General features: G+C 37.8%; 1 protein-coding gene across 1 annotated transcript; it reads left to right on the plus strand.

Moving 5' to 3' along the window:
• Positions 1 to 14,757: 14,757 nt before the first annotated feature.
• Atpsyngamma (ATP synthase, gamma subunit) lies at positions 14,758 to 16,847 on the plus strand. The gene is made up of 3 exons (XM_076440445.1): positions 14,758 to 14,918; positions 15,649 to 16,187; positions 16,253 to 16,847. The coding sequence occupies exons 2-3, from the start codon at positions 15,667 to 15,669 to the stop codon at positions 16,617 to 16,619; spliced, it is 888 nt and encodes a 295-aa protein (XP_076296560.1). The 5' UTR covers positions 14,758 to 14,918; positions 15,649 to 15,666; the 3' UTR covers positions 16,620 to 16,847.
• Positions 16,848 to 17,243: the final 396 nt, after the last annotated feature.

The raw sequence follows: 17,243 nt of genomic DNA on the forward strand, positions 1-17,243 counted from the left end.
AAAAAAACAGGAAGGATAAAAATAACGTTATCGGAAGCTGCGTTTTTGTAATAACAACCGCAATATCCTATTCCAACTGTTACACATGTGTGAACCAGTGTGAACCACACGTCCTCGCTAACGATTATATTATCTGGAGATAAACACGTTCAGAGATAAAAACATGAAAAATGCTTTTACATAAATGAATTCCGGTAAAGTACATGAACGATCATCGTTTGAATTGCCCGCCATATTCGAATTTTGGCGTCTCCATCTTGTACAGTGCTGCCAACATAACAGCAATGAACAGTGATGAATTATCATGAATTATGTAATACACAGTAATACATTATGGGGGTAGTCTACCCTCGATTTGTAACTAGAAAATTACTAGAATCTTACTAGATTTTGGGTCGAAAATATGGGTTTGCGGCCAGACGTTGATTGACCTTATTAGAACAAATTGTGGGCTGTGTGAGGGCTCATTCGAAAGAGGAAGGTTAGACGCAGCGCGCTTTTCTCACGAGGTTAACGAGATTATGTTTATATCTAATAATATGATGGCCCAAAGTAGAGAAAAAATCTAGGAAAAAATCCCGCAGATTTCAATGCATTTTCTGTCTCTAATAGACTTTTTTGGCTTATGAGATGAGAAAGGCGCGCTGCGTTGAACCTTCCTCTTTCGAATGAGCCCTCACACAGCCCACAATTTGTTCTAATAGGGTCAATCAACGTCTGGGCGCAGATCCATGTTTCGACCCATTTTTCTAGTAGGATTCTAGTTATTTGCTAGATATTTGCTATTTACTAGAATCTTACTAGAAAAATGGGTCGAAACATGGATCTGCGCCCAGACGTTGATTGACCCTATTAGAACAAATTGTGGGCTGTGTGAGGGCTCATTCGAAAGAGGAAGGTTCAACGCAGCGCGCCTTTCTCATCTCATAAGCCAAAAAAGTCTATTAGAGACAGAAAATGCATTGAAATCTGCGGGATTTTTTCCTAGATTTTTTCTCTACTTTGGGCCATCATATTATTAGATATAAACATAATCTCGTTAACCTCGTGAGAAAAGCGCGCTGCGTTGAACCTTCCTCTTTCGAATGAGCCCTCACACAGCCCACAATTTGTTCTAATAAGGTCAATCAACGTCTGGAGGCAAACCCATATTTTCGACCCAAAATCTAGTAAGATTCTAGTTCCTTTCTAGTTACAAATCGAGGGTAGACTAGCCCCTTATGGGGGTAGTATACCCTCGATTTGTAACTAGAAAATTACTAGAATTTTACTAGAAAAATGGCTCGAAACGTGGGTTTGCGCGAATCGGTTGTTTGTCCTTATTTGAGCTAATTGTGGGCTGGGTGAGGGCTCATTCGAAAGAGGAAGGTTCATCACACACGGGTCTGGTCATGATTTTAACGAGATTATGTTTATATCTAATAATATGAGTGTCCAAAGTAGAGTAAAAATCTAGGAAAAAAACCAGCAGATTTCAATGCATTTTTCTGTCTCCAAAAGACTTTTTGACTTATATTATGACCAGACCCGTGTGTGATGAACCATTCTCTTTAGAATGAGCCCTCAGCCAGCCCAAACTTTGCTCAAATAAGGACAAAAACCGACAGCGCGCAGACCCACTTTTTCGATCGAAAATCTGGTAAGATTCTAGTTATTTGCTAGATATTTGCTATTTACTAGGATCTCACTAGATTTTGGGTCCGAAAAAGTGGGTCTGCGCGCTGTCGGTTTTTGTCCTTATTTGAGCAAAGTTTGGGCTGTGTGAGGGCTCATTCTAAAGAGGAAGGTTCAACGCGCTGCGCCCTGGTCATCTCATAAGTCATAAAGTCTTTTGGAGACAGAAAAATGCATTGAAATCTGCTGGTTTTTTTTCCTAGATTTTTTCTCTACTTTGGACACTAATATTATTAGTTATAAACATAATCTCGTTAACCTCGTAACCAGGGCGCAGTGTGTTTAACCTTCCTCTTTAGGATAAGCCCTCCCTCAGCCCAAAATTTTCTGAAATAAGGACGAAAACCGACAGCGCGCAAACCCATGTTTCGAGCCATTTTTCTAGTAAGATTCTAGTTCCTTTCTAGTTACAAATCGAGGGTAGACTACTCTACCCTCGATTTGTAACTAGAAAATACCTAGAATCTTACTAGATTTTGGGTCGAAAATATGGGTTTGCGGCCAGACGTTGATTGACCTTATTAGAACAAATTGTGGGCTGTGTGAGGGCTCATTCGAAAGAGGAAGGTTAGACGCAGCGCGCTTTTCTCACGAGGTTAACGAGATTATGTTTATATCTAATAATATGATGGCCCAAAGTAGAGAAAAAATCTAGGAAAAAATCCCGCAGATTTCAATGCATTTTCTGTCTCTAATAGACTTTTTTGGCTTATGAGATGAGAAAGGCGCGCTGCGTTGAACCTTCCTCTTTCGAATGAGCCCTCACACAGCCCACAATTTGTTCTAATAGGGTCAATCAACGTCTGGGCGCAGATCCATGTTTCGACCCATTTTTCTAGTAAGATTCTAGTAAATAGCAAATATCTAGCAAATAACTAGAATCCTACTAGAAAAATGGGTCGAAACATGGATCTGCGCCCAGACGTTGATTGACCCTATTAGAACAAATTGTGGGCTGTGTGAGGGCTCATTCGAAAGAGGAAGGTTCAACGCAGCGCGCCTTTCTCATCTCATAAGCCAAAAAAGTCTATTAGAGACAGAAAATGCATTGAAATCTGCGGGATTTTTTCCTAGATTTTTTCTCTACTTTGGGCCATCATATTATTAGATATAAACATAATCTCGTTAACCTCGTGAGAAAAGCGCGCTGCGTCTAACCTTCCTCTTTCGAATGAGCCCTCACACAGCCCACAATTTGTTCTAATAAGGTCAATCAACGTCTGGGCGCAAACCCATATTTTCGACCCAAAATCTAGTAAGATTCTAGGTATTTTCTAGTTACAAATCGAGGGTAGACTACCCCCTTATGGGGGTAGTCCACCCTGGATTTGTAACTAGAAAATACCTAGAATATTACTAGAAAAATGGCTCGAAACATGGGTTTGCTGGTTTTCAGTTAGTGTCCTTATTTGAGCAAATTTTGGGCTGGGTGAGGGCTCATTCGAAAGAGGAAGGTTCACCGCAGGGGGCTCTGGTCATGAGGTTAACGAGAATATGTTTATATCTAATAATATTAGTGTCCAAAGTAGAGTAAACATCTAGGAAAAAAAACCAGCAGATTTCAATGCATTTTTCTGTCTCCAAAAGTCTTTTTGGCTGATGGGATGACCAGAGCCCCCTGCGGTGAACCTTCCTCTTTCGAATGAGCCCTCACCCAGCCCAAAATTTGCTCAAATGAGGACACTAACTGAAAACCAGGAAACCCATGTTTTCGACCTAAAATCTAGTAAGATCCTAGTAAATAGCAAATATCTAGCAAATAACTAGAATCTTACTAGAAAAATGGCTCGAAACATGGGTTTGCTGGTTTTCAGTTAGTGTCCTCATTTGAGCAAATTTTGGGCTGGGTGAGGGCTCATTCGAAAGAGGAAGGTTCACCGCAGGGGGCTCTGGTCATCCCATCAGCCAAAAAGACTTTTGGAGACAGAAAAATGCATTGAAATCTGCTGGTTTTTTTTCCTAGATGTTTACTCTACTTTGGACACTAATATTATTAGATATAAACATATTCTCGTTAATCTCATGACCAGAGCCCCCTGCGGTGAACCTTCCTCTTTCGAATGAGCCCTCACCCAGCCCAAAATTTGCTCAAATAAGGACACTAACTGAAAACCAGCAAACCCATGTTTCGAGCCATTTTTCTAGTAATATTCTAGGTATTTTCTAGTTACAAATCCAGGGTGGACTACCCCCTTATGGGGGTAGTCTACCCTCGATTTGTAACTAGAAAGGAACTAGAATCTTACTAGAAAAATGGCTCGAAACATGGGTTAGCGCGCTGTCGGTTTTCGTCCTTATTTGAGCAAAGTTTGGGCTGAGTGAGGGCTTATTCTAAAGAGGAAGGTTAAACACACTGCGCTCTGGTTACGAGGTTAACGAGATTATGTTTATAACTAATAATATGAGGGCCGAAAGTAGAGAAAAAGTCTAGGAAAATAACCAGCAGATTTCAATGCATTTTTCTGTCTCCAAAAGACTTTATGACTTATGAGATAACCAGAGCGCAGCGCGTTGAACCTTCCTCTTTAGAATGAGCCCTCACCCAGCCCAAACTTTGCTCAAATAAGGACAAAAACCGACAGCGCGCAGACCCAGGTTTCGGACCCAAAATCTAGTAAGATCCTAGTTATTTGCTAGATATTTGCTATTTACTAGGATCTTACTAGATTTTGGGTCCGAAACCTGGGTCTGCGCGCTGTCGGTTTTTGTCCTTATTTGAGCAAAGTTTGGGCTGGGTGAGGGCTCATTCTAAAGAGGAAGGTTCAACGCGCTGCGCTCTGGTTATCTCATAAGTCATAAAGTCTTTTGGAGACAGAAAAATGCATTGAAATCTGCTGGTTATTTTCCTAGACTTTTTCTCTACTTTCGGCCCTCATATTATTAGTTATAAACATAATCTCGTTAACCTCGTAACCAGAGCGCAGTGTGTTTAACCTTCCTCTTTAGAATAAGCCCTCACTCAGCCCAAACTTTGCTCAAATAAGGACGAAAACCGACAGCGCGCAAACCCATGTTTCGAGCCATTTTTCTAGTAAGATTCTAGTTCCTTTCTAGTTACAAATCGAGGGTAGACTACCCCCTTAAGGGGGTAGTCTACCCTCGATTTGTAACTAGAAAATAACTAGAATCTTACTAGATTTTGGGTCGAAAATATGGGTTTGCTGGTTTTCAGTTAGTGTCCTTATTTGAGCAAATTTTGGGCTGGGTGAGGGCTCATTCGAAAGAGGAAGGTTCACCGCAGGGGGCTCTGGTCATGAGGTTGACGAGAATATGTTTATATCTAATAATATTAGTGTCCAAAGTAGAGTAAACATCTAGGAAAAAAAACCAGCAGATTTCAATGCATTTTTCTGTCTCCAAAAGTCTTTTTGGCTGATGGGATGACCAGAGCCCCCTGCGGTGAACCTTCCTCTTTCGAATGAGCCCTCACCCAGCCCAAAATTTGCTCAAATAAGGACACTAACTGAAAACCAGCAAACCCATGTTTTCGACCCAAAATCTAGTAAGATTCTAGTTATTTGCTAGATATTTGCTATTTACTAGGATCTTACTAGATTTTGGGTCGAAAACATGGGTTTCCTGGTTTTCAGTTAGTGTCCTCATTTGAGCAAATTTTGGGCTGGGTGAGGGCTCATTCGAAAGAGGAAGGTTCACCGCAGGGGGCTCTGGTCATCCCATCAGCCAAAAAGACTTTTGGAGACAGAAAAATGCATTGACATCTGCTGGTTTTTTTTCCTAGATGTTTACTCTACTTTGGACACTAATATTATTAGATATAAACATATTCTCGTCAACCTCATGACCAGAGCCCCCTGCGGTGAACCTTCCTCTTTCGAATGAGCCCTCACCCAGCCCAAAATTTGCTCAAATAAGGACACTAACTGAAAACCAGCAAACCCATATTTTCGACCCAAAATCTAGTAAGATTCTAGTTATTTTCTAGTTACAAATCGAGGGTAGACTACCCCCTTATGGGGCTATTTTTGGGCTGGCTGAGGGCTCATTCTAGAGAGGATGGTTCATCACACACGGGTCTGGTCATAATATAAGTCAAAAAGTCTTTTGGAGACAGAAAAATGCATTGAAATCTGCTGGTTTTTTTCCTAGATTTTTACTCTACTTTGGACACTCATATTATTAGATATAAACATAATCTCGTTAAAATCATGACCAGACCCGTGTGTGATGAACCTTCCTCTTTCGAATGAGCCCTCACCCAGCCCACAATTAGCTCAAATAAGGACAAACAACCGATCCGCGCAGACCCATGTTTCGGACCCAAAATCTAGTAAGATTCTAGTAATTTTCTAGTTCCAAATCGAGGGTAGACTACCCCCTTATGGGGCTAGTCTACCCTCGATTTGTAACTAGAAAATTACTAGAATCTTACTAGATTTTGGGTCGAAAATATGGGTTTGCGGCCAGACGTTGATTGACCTTATTAGAACAAATTGTGGGCTGTGTGAGGGCTCATTCGAAAGAAGAAGGTTCAACGCAGCGCGCTTTTCTCACGAGGTTAACGAGATTATGTTTATATCTAATAATATGATGGCCCAAAGTCGAGAAAAAATCTAGGAAAAAATCCCGCAGATTTCAATGCATTTTCTGTCTCTAATAGACTTTTTTGGCTTATGAGATGAGAAAGGCGCGCTGCGTTGAACCTTCCTCTTTCGAATGAGCCCTCACACAGCCCACAATTTGTTCTAATAAGGTCAATCAACGTCTGGAGGCAAACCCATATTTTCGACCCAAAATCTAGTAAGATTCTAGTTCCTTTCTAGTTACAAATCGAGGGTAGACTACCCCCTTATGGCAATACCGTATCAGAGAGTATATGAGAGTGCTCACGCCCGGGTTTTGGCCGTGCCGCTTTTGTCTCCACATCATGTTTAGCCTGGAACAGCTCCTACATCATCTTTAGCATGGAACAGAACCTACATCATCTTTAGCAAGAAACAGAACCCACTTTACTGTTAGCACATCTGACGACATCTGTGTCGCTCGAATATTTCTCTTACGCCCTCTAGGATATATTCTGACTGGAGTGAGAAACAGGAGGCCACCAGAGGCCACCACAGAAGACACTGTATCGTGTTAGCAACGCGCCCGCGCGCTACACTCACCAGCGTACCTTTACTATATCCGTGTGCGCTGCTTGTGCGCTTACCAGCCTACCCTGATAACCAGACCTGCCGAGGGATAATCCTACCTAGAGCTAAGAATTGGCCCGTTCCGAGCTGCGCTATTGTTCGAGTTGCTCAAGGTGGGATTAACTCGATTTTTGCCTGGGATTCTCCGCGCGTATTAGTAGCTATTTTTGCCGTCTAATAGCGGAGGGCAATAGCAGAAGGCAAATTGAAGGCAAATTGAAGGCAGCCGGCCGGCCGAAGCTGAATTTGTTTAAGAGGGCAGTACCGTCGAGTCGTACTGATGTGATGATGTGATTGGCGAATATAATAACAGATCTGGGCGACGCTGGCTCGAAAAACACATGTTGCTCCAAGTTGCAGCAATTTGCAGCCTGCAACTCATCCTTTGTCGGAGTGGATGACGTGGGGACTGGAACTGTCTTACTGAGTGTAATTGAGTGTTACTGAGCAAGAGAAGGTGAGAAGCAAAGAGGATTAGTCAGAATTAGTCCTCTTCAGTCCTCTTTGGTGAGAAGCAGCAACAGCAACATGTATTTTTCGAGCCAGCGTCGCCCAGGTCTGTGCAGGTCTGTATAATAAGACAATCCTCTTTTCAACCATTTTCAACCAAGAAGAAATGCGGTGAGAGCAGCACTGTACTCGAGCGATTCACGGGAGGAGTTACGAAGAAAAGCTGATCTTCCAGAACCTGTTTATCAGATTTGTCCTGCAAATCATCTTCTGTGTTCGCGCAAGTCAAGGTTTGTAAAAATTTGACTAATAGTTGACTAATAAAGAAAAATAATCAAACTAAATGAAAAAATATAATATTTATTATTTCCTACTTCATTCATTTATTATCCCTTCTGATATTGAGTAGTCTGAATTTAAAATTATTAATATTTAAACATTAAAATAAGTGTATAGTAGTCATACAAAAAATATAAATTTTCTTTTCCGTCGAACGACACTTTTTTTCCATAAACACATTTCAATAAATTTCGAAATGTAATGAATTGAAATTGAACTGTAGAGAAAATGGTATGGCAATGCAATTTTTATAGTTTCCATCTCTTGCAATCTATGCAGACAATTTTTATTTCGCATAAAGATCCGCAGTCTAAGAAAAATAACATAAATATGAGAATAAGTAAAATTTGCATGTGCATCTGTGCGTAGTGGGGAGCTGCCGCGCCTGCGCACGACCGTATGCGTTATTCCGAACGACACGCTGATCGTATCGATTGGTGTCGATCGATCTTCTTCCTCGTGCGCTCGATTACTTCGCTGCTGACATCTGCCACATCAGTGCGAACTACCCTCACCGACGATGCGGCCCTGTAAAACGATATTAGCCAATCAGATCAGTAGACGCGACGGTACTGCCCTCTTAAACAAATTCAGCTTCGGCCGGCTGGCTGCCTTCAATTTGCCTTCTGCTATTGCCCTCCGCTATTAGACGGCAAAAATAGCTACTAATACGCGCGGAGAATCCCAGGCAAAAATCGAGTTAATCCCACCTTGAGCAACTCGAACAATAGCGCAGCTCGGAACGGGCCAATTCTTAGCTCTAGGTAGGATTATCCCTCGGCAGGCCTGGTTATCAGGGAACTAAATAGTAATTAGTCGATAGTTGAATTTAGTCGATAATGCCCATCACTATGCCAGGCACAATCTATTTTTAGCACTTGCCATCGAGCCGTCGAGCGTATGAATCGCAATCTGGAGCTAGCATTCGAGTCCCCGTGCAGCGGGGATTTTTTTTAAATTTTTATTTTTCATTACTTTTTTAATTACATTTTTTAACCTTCCAAAAAATTAAAAATGTAAAAACTATGTTCAAAATATGTATTCATTTTAAATAGAAACGTTTTGTTACTGTCATAATTGCATTAATAAAAATTGGTATATGATCGAGAACAGGTTGATGGTATTTATTTGGACTGATTGGAGAATACGAAAATGCAGGAAGTATTTTTTAGTTTATAAATCAATTTGTAGATTTATTAGTTGTCAAACAAATAATAAAATAAATTGTATAATATATATAAATTGATTTTATACTAGCATACACAAGTTTATTTATTAAAAAATACAGTCATAACTATAATTATAATAGAATTTCATAAAATGTATATTGAGGTTATTGCAAACTCATCTTTTTTCGCAATGATGCTCTAATTTCATTGCTTCTCTCGAATGTCCATTTCCTTCCGAGACAGTGGCGTTTTTATGTGTAAATAAAAAATGTTGATATAATTATATCAATTTTAAAATATATCATAATTAAACTACAATTATTCTAATAACGTGGAATGTAGTACATATTAAGTTTTAGTTACCCGGATTTTCTTCTTCGACGTTAAGCACTCTTTACTGCTTCTCGTAATTTACGTATATGCAACATTAGGGTGGACCTTATTTTTCGACCATGAAATTTTTTTGGTCCCGTAAACCAGAATTGTGACAAATGTTGAGAAAATGGTCTGGAAAAATTTTGGGGCCGTTTGGATCATGGGAAAATGAGTTTTTAATGGAAAATGAGAATTTTTTAAATCATGACATAAATAGACGTTATGATATATCGTTGAATTTGTCTTTTTTCTCTTTAAGAATCCATATATAGCATAAACAGTTGTTGATAGAAAAAACATCCGTGACCTTGAAAACTTTAAATAATGACTTTGAAAAATTTTTTTTTCTTTGATACTATATATCCACCTCCTTATATATGTATATACTAAAAATTTTGTTTGAAGAGTTTTTTCATATATGTATACATAACTGACAGAGATATTATATATAAATAAATTCATTAATACGCTCCAATCTACAAAAGAACAAGAAAGCGAGTTAATAAAAACGTGGTAAAAATAGTTCTAATATCGGAAAAAGAAGTTATTATGAATAATAAGTAGTCTGACTGAAACATGGACTGAAGGTGGTCAATGATACCGCTGAACGGGGCGTTAAACTAATGGAGGATCATAATAAAATTTTATCTAGAAACAAAGAGGAGAAATAATATATGTATACTATACCAGGGGTCGGCAAGCTTTTGAGTCGGAAGAGTCAAAAATTACAATTTACGAAATTTCAAAGTTTTTAAAGAGCCACAAAATTTTTTCTTGCCAACAATAAATAGTACTCGCATAAATAAAGTTTTTTGATAAAAAAAAACTAATCTATTTATTCATACGAAAAAATATCTATTTATTCATATATAAGTAGTGTTTTTCACAACAAATTAGATAATATATATGTATATTGTATATATGTATGATACATACATAACTTTGAGAAGATAATTCGCTTGTAACTCTTTTACTTGAAACAACAAACTGTACGTCACAGCCAAAGCACTGGTGAAGACGCCAAATTGTCTTGCGTCGAAAGCGAATTAAAACCTACATAGAAACATCCGACGACGGCGTCATTCGAGAGCTTCCGACGGACTGACGACAGTGACGACGCGTGTCACGGGGGAGGGGTGCGGTGAAAAGCGAGTACAAGTGGCTGAGAGATAGAATCGGTGCCTAATCCTCGTTAATCGATTCAGAACAATTTTTAAATGTTTTTTTTATAAAATAAATAATATTTGCGTATGGAACTAAAGAGCCGCAGCTTTACATCCAAAGAGCCGCATGTGGCTCGCGAGCCGCAGGTTGCCGGCCCCCGTACTATACAAACTGTGATGGAAAGCAGTATCCTGACGCCACAAAGCAGAATTTGTCAAAGGATTTGTAAATATTTTTTAATATAGCGAGAAACACCTGATCAATCCCTACATGATTAATTGCATTTTTAAGAGGCATTGAAGACTGCTTGTTAACTGGGAGTTATTAAATTTTTCATTTTCCTCAGAGTCAGTAAGTTCTTTATTTTTTTCAAAGTCATTAAGTTTTCCATTTTTCTTGGAGTTATTAAATTTTTCATTTTCCTCAGTGCCGTCAAGTTTTTTCATAGAGTCATTGAAGTTTCCATTTTTCTTGGAGTTATTAAATTTTTCATTTTCCTCAGCGTCATTAAGTTCTTTATTTTTCTCGGAGTCATTAAGTTTATCATTTTTCTTGGAGTCATTGAAAAGTCCCTCTTTGTCGTTTACGCGCTGTCGTAAAAAAAGTTCTGGTATGTTGCTAGTCTAAAAATATGATCAATGCTACTTTTCAGTTTCTCAAATAAATCTGCATTTGTCGAATTTTTGCGTGTTTTTCAGTTTGTGTAATTAACATTTTGAACCAAAAAATCGGGAAAAAATCTCAATTATCAATTTCAATTAAATGCAATTATATGATTAAATTAATGCAAGTAAATGGGAAAAATTGACCGAAAATTGAATGGCGCAACGGCTGTTTAAATTATTCGGAGGACTACCTCGTCCGGCTGGACCCTTCATTCCAAATTGTAATATTCCAATATTTCAGTATCATTTTTAATATTGTTCAAGTACTATTTAAAACTATTAATAAGTTTTAACAACAAAATATTTTAAATGGAAAACTAAATTTTGACAAATAAGATACGATTATAGCAAGCTTGCTATAAATGTCGAAAACTCGAGTCTGGCCAGAGACATTCAATTTTCAGGAAACACTATTCTATGATGACGAACGGAGAAAAGGTAAGTGAAGCTCGAGGGTTTCGGTCGCCGTGGAGTGGAGAGAAACTTTGTAACATGATACGGGTCGGGTCGGGTATATCGGTGTAAAATAACAGAATATTTTTTAAGAATTATTATTTTATATTAAAACGTTTGTAGCTCATTGCAACGTCGACCGATTTTGACGAAATTTTCAGAATATGTTTAATTGACACAGATTTACAAAACGTATTTTTTAAATTTTCAATGTCGGCCCATATAAAGATGTTGTAAAATGCAATTTTTAGTAAGTAAGTAAATACGTATTTATTTATTTATTTCAGCCTCGTGGCCCAGAAATTGGACTTGGATTATAATTCTTTCCTTTTTTTCTCTATACTCCTAACCCATTCTACAATTTCTCCCACTCTTTTCTCCTGTACTATCTTTTCTATACCTATGTTAATTCTTTCTACCCCTTCACAGTCTTCTGCCAGGTGTTTTAGTTTCCCCAAGTGTCTCTCATTTTTTCTACAATTCCGATCAGTTGCTATTTTTGAAAAAATTATTTTCACATCCTGTACTAAACTAATTGTTCTAGCTTCCCAAAAAGTTCAAATCGTATAGTACAATATTAAAAAAGTTATCATTTTTAGAGCGTCCGAAAATTTTTGCGAGTCACAGTATGTACATATATCGCGCACAGAACACAATTCTTCTTTCTATTAAATCGCATTTCTTAGGTCAAACAATTGCGTTTTGTAATGTATAATAACATGTAATAATAAAGTAAAATGTAATAACGTTAAAAATTACTTAATATACACCCGCGGTAAAATCAATAAGTATAACTTTCCTCCTCACAGCAGAAACGTCGAGAAAAGTTTGACAATGATGTCCCACAATAAAAAAATCTGAAAAAAATTGACGACACTGCCTGCTGTAGTACTTTTATCAAGGAACCAAACAGTAAAAAGCATGTTTTCATATTTTCTAGAAATCTGCATTTTTCCGATTTTTGGGGGGTTTTTCATTGTTTACGACCACAGTTTGCAACCAAAAAATCTGAAAAAATTCTATAAAATGCGTCTTAGGATCCAAAATATGTAACATTTTTTTTAGAATTTTAGAACGTATTTGAGACCGGAAAATTGCGCTCGACTGTGCAACAGGCCTAACGGTTCTGGAGAACCGATTACACTGTCCAACACCAAATTTGTTTTCAATATACTGTTGGGTCCTTGTTATAGAGTTTTTTGCGCTGATTCCGAATCTGTCCTTAATTTTTCTCCTATACGCACAGTTTTTGAAAAACATGGCTTTGAAAAAAAAACATATTTTTCAACTTTAAACAAATATTGTGGTTATTATAAAAGATATTGAATTGTTCTTTACAGCAAAAGATTCTGTAGACTTTCCCGAATACAGTGATATCCAATATTAATACATTATGATTGTTTAAACATGTTTAAACAATGATTAAAGACGAAGAGACACTACTTTTGCACCAATTTTTGAGGATATTTTTCAATTTATCTCAAAAAATTAGGGTCCAGCGGAAAATCGAACTATACCACGCGATAGAGCAGACTTTTATCTTGAGAAACCACCCTTTCAAGTTTGTAACGTCGACGTTTTTTTCGAACCACAAAACAAAATAACTTCGCCCGACATGAGCCACCAGTGGCGCGGCGAGGCGGCCTTCGTCGCCGATTTTCAATTGTTACTTCCAACAATTGCGTCCGTTGCCGGTTGCGGCCCGCGCGTATTCTTCTGTTTTCACTTTTGGCCCACTGCAGTCCGCGGGGGTGCTCATCTCACTGGTTTAAATAAATAAATTTATATATTTTTCTATTTGTGAATTATATTATTCTAATAATTTATTGTGAAAATAATTATTTAAATAAATAAAAACAAATAACAAATTTGTATAGATTATAAAAATCTATTTATTTTAACAATAAATTATTGAAATAACAATTCAAATAATGAATATGGAAACAAATTATAAAAATTTATTTATTTAAACAATTATTTTAACAATAAATTATTATTGAGAAATAACAATTCAAATAATTAATATAGAAACAAATTATAAAAATTTATTTATTTAAACAATTATTTTAACAATAAATTATTATTGAAATAACAATTCAAATAATTACTATAGAAACAAATTATAAAAATTTATTTATTTATAAATTGTTTAAATAATAAATATTAGGTCGAACACAATATAGAATACAGAATGACAGAGAACCGAAATCCGGAACCGAAATCCTGAACCGAAATACATAATATCGGTTCTCCAAAATCGTAACCGTAACCGATATAAGCCAGAACTGCCAGCCAGTACCGATATTCTCGTAACAGTCATAAGTGTTATAACATAACATCATTTCGGTTCTTAATAACTATTTCAATCAGAACCGAAAAATAACAGTTTAAACAGTTATTTTCATAACCGTTCCAATCCCTGTCTGTAGCGTAGATTTACCACTATTTTAATATACTATACGATTTGAACTTTTTTTGGAAACTAGAGCAATTAGTTTACTGCAGGATGTGAAAAGAAGTTTATTAAAAAATTGCAATTGATCAGAATTATAGAAAAAATACTAAAAGTTGCGTTTTACAACTTTTTAATGTGGGTCTATCTATACTTAAAATTTAAAAAATACGTTTTATAGATTTGTGTCAATTAAAACATATTCTGAAAATTTCAGGGTAACCCTAAAGTTATTCTTCTAAATTTTCGTAGAAAAAATTGGTTTTCACTTTGGTTTAATTAATAATAACTGTGCCTAAAAATATGAAAAAATTGGAGACAGTATTGATGACAGTAAGTACTTCATCACATTAAATTAATTTCCAAGATGGTCGCTTTTAAGCTTCGATATAAAATCTGTGTTTCTTCGAAATCTTCCGGCTTTTTTATTTTTTACAACTAGAGTTTGCAACAAAAGCTCGGGAAAAATTAAAATACTTCTATGAATATAATTTATATTATTAGAGATTTATATATTAGTTACATATTTTATATAAAACAATATGAATTGTATGTCATAATCCTGGCCAATGATGATGTAGGATCTGATCCAGTCTAAAGATGATGTAGGATCTGATCTAGGCTAAAGATGATGTAGGATCTGATCTAGGCTAAAGATGATGTAGGATCTGATCCAGGCTAAAGATGATGTAGGATCTGATCCAGGCTAAAGATGATGTAGGATCTGATCCAAGCTAAAGATGATGTAGGATCTTGTCCATGCTAAAGATGATGTAGGAGCTGATCCAGGCTAAGTACTAGACTAGGGGGCAGCACTATATGGGCACGGCCAAAACCCGGGCGTGAGCACTCTCATATTCTCTCTGACCGTATCCATAGTCATAGTATATATATCAGTGACGAAGACTCACGAAGACTGTTCACGTTCTCTGCGTTCACTTATATGAGGGACTTCATGTCCTGTGATCTTTTGTCTCGCATTTAATTCGGCCTCTCGAATTTTTCTCTTATTGTTCTAAGTTGTGCGGTGAGTTGAATTCATCACGATAACAATGCATATATATCGAATGTTCGAAATAAATAACCATAACGCGTATCACAACGAATACAGAGAAGCGATAGTATGCATAACTGGTATCCATTGTGATTATATAAATGAAATAATATTGCATCGACTTCAAGGAATCACTTGCGTTCCTTAATTCTTAAATATCGGTAAACTTTTCATATTTTTATTTTCTATCCTTTCGTCTTATTCGATCAACTACAGTAACAACAATAACGAAAAATTATTATTACATATACATGTGACGTTCACGAATTCATAGAAAATCATAGAAAGTTAAGTTAAACGTATTCTATATTGTTTATATATTTATTATATTCATCTATAATTTGTGTTTCTTTCATTTTTCAAAACTCCAACCATTCGGTAAGTTATGTTACGTTTCGCACTTCGTCGGACGTTCCATAGAACTTTGTACCTTTAGCGTTTAAGATGTCTTCTCATACTGAAGTAATGCACCCATATCCAATGTAACGTAGATAGTAATACACCTTTCTTTCGCAGCGAGAGTAAATCGCAAGCTCACGAGAGAAATTGCGCTTCCGATAAACTTGTTAAACTATTCTATTTCTCGCTAGAACTCAGACGCTCCTCATATATATATAAATTCGTACTTATTTGAATGATTCTACGTTCGTAACATTAAAACCATGCGTAAAACATGATCTGACTGCTCCATATTAATTTGCAGGGCACCATCCCTTCCGAAATGTTCTCCAATCGTGTGACTCCGCTGGTGCGACTGGCTGCGCAGCAGCAGCAGCAGCGTGGCATGGCCACCCTAAAGATGATCTCCATGAGATTGAAATCTGTGAAGAACATCCAGAAGATCACGCAGTCAATGAAGATGGTGTCCGCCGCCAAGTACAGCAGAGCGGAGCGTGACTTGAAGCAAGCTCGTCCTCTTGGTGTCGGCACAAAGGCTTTCTACGAGCAAGCAGAGATTGCTGCGCCTGCAGACGAGCCTAAGAGACTTCTCATAGCAGTAACCAGCGATCGTGGTTTGTGCGGAGCTGTACACACCGGAGTGTCTCGTAACATTCGAGATACTTTGCTGGCGGATGCGAATGAGCGGGAGAATACTAAGATTGTTTGCATTGGGGAGAAGTCCAAGGCCATTCTTTCCCGTTTGTTCGCTAACAATATTCTGTTCGTTGCTTCTGAGGTTGGGCGCAAGCCTCCCACATTCAACGATGCTGCCAGGGTTGCCACTGAGATTATGAACAGCGAGTGCGTAAGATACTCAGATTTTTATCACAGTCTACTTGTTTTCTAACATGTATAATGTTCGTCAGGTACACGTTTGGCTCTGGACGCATCATCTACAACAAGTTCAAGACGGTGGTGTCATACTCCGTGGACCAACTGCCTCTCTTCGACAAGAACTCGGTCATCACAGCGCCTAAACTGTCTGTGTATGACTCCATCGACGAAGAAGTGGTCCAGAGTTACTTGGAATTCTCTCTGGCATCGTTGCTGTTTTATTCGATGAAGGAAGGCGCCTGCAGCGAACAGTCCAGCCGAATGACAGCTATGGATAATGCCAGTAAAAACGCAGGCGAGATGATAGACAAGTTAACTCTGACGTTCAATCGTACTCGACAAGCTGTGATCACCAGGGAGCTGATCGAAATTATTTCTGGTGCTGCTGCGTTGGAATAAAATCATTGTAAGAACTTTTTAATGAGAACGCAGAATAGTTGCGGCATGTAGATCGAATGAGGAGATTGTTACGTGGAGATTGTCTGTGCTGTTGTACGGGGAACAGGACTCGGATGTGTAAATTATAAACTTGAATGCGAAAGACGCCGTTTGAGCATCTTCAGAGTGCTGGATCTCTCAGCGTTCTAGAGGAAACTGCCAAGTGAAATAATAAATGATTCCGTTAAACTTTGGTAGTTGTTCTTGAAAGCTGTCAAATTGTCCCGAAATCTTAAATATGAACTTTCAGCTAAGCTTGGTTTAATTATTGCTACTATTTCGATCTATTATTTTGCTTAATAATAAGCATTCCATATGAATGGACCTTTAAATTGATTGTGTACCCTGTGAACAAAACCTGACCCTGATAACGTTACGCTTCGAGTTGCTCAAGGTGGGATTAACTCGATTTTTGCCTGGGATTCTCCGCGCGTATTAGTAGCTATTTCTGCCGTCTAATAGCGGAAGGCAATAGCCGAGGGAAAATCAGGGAAAATTGAAGGCAGCCGGCCGGCTGCTAGCTCCTGAATCTGCATGATCTGCATTTGTTTAAGAGGGCAGTACCGTCGCGTCGTACTGATGTGA

This window comes from Lasioglossum baleicum, chromosome 16 (genome assembly GCF_051020765.1).
Source record: "Lasioglossum baleicum chromosome 16, iyLasBale1, whole genome shotgun sequence".
NCBI lineage: Eukaryota > Metazoa > Arthropoda > Insecta > Hymenoptera > Halictidae > Lasioglossum > Lasioglossum baleicum.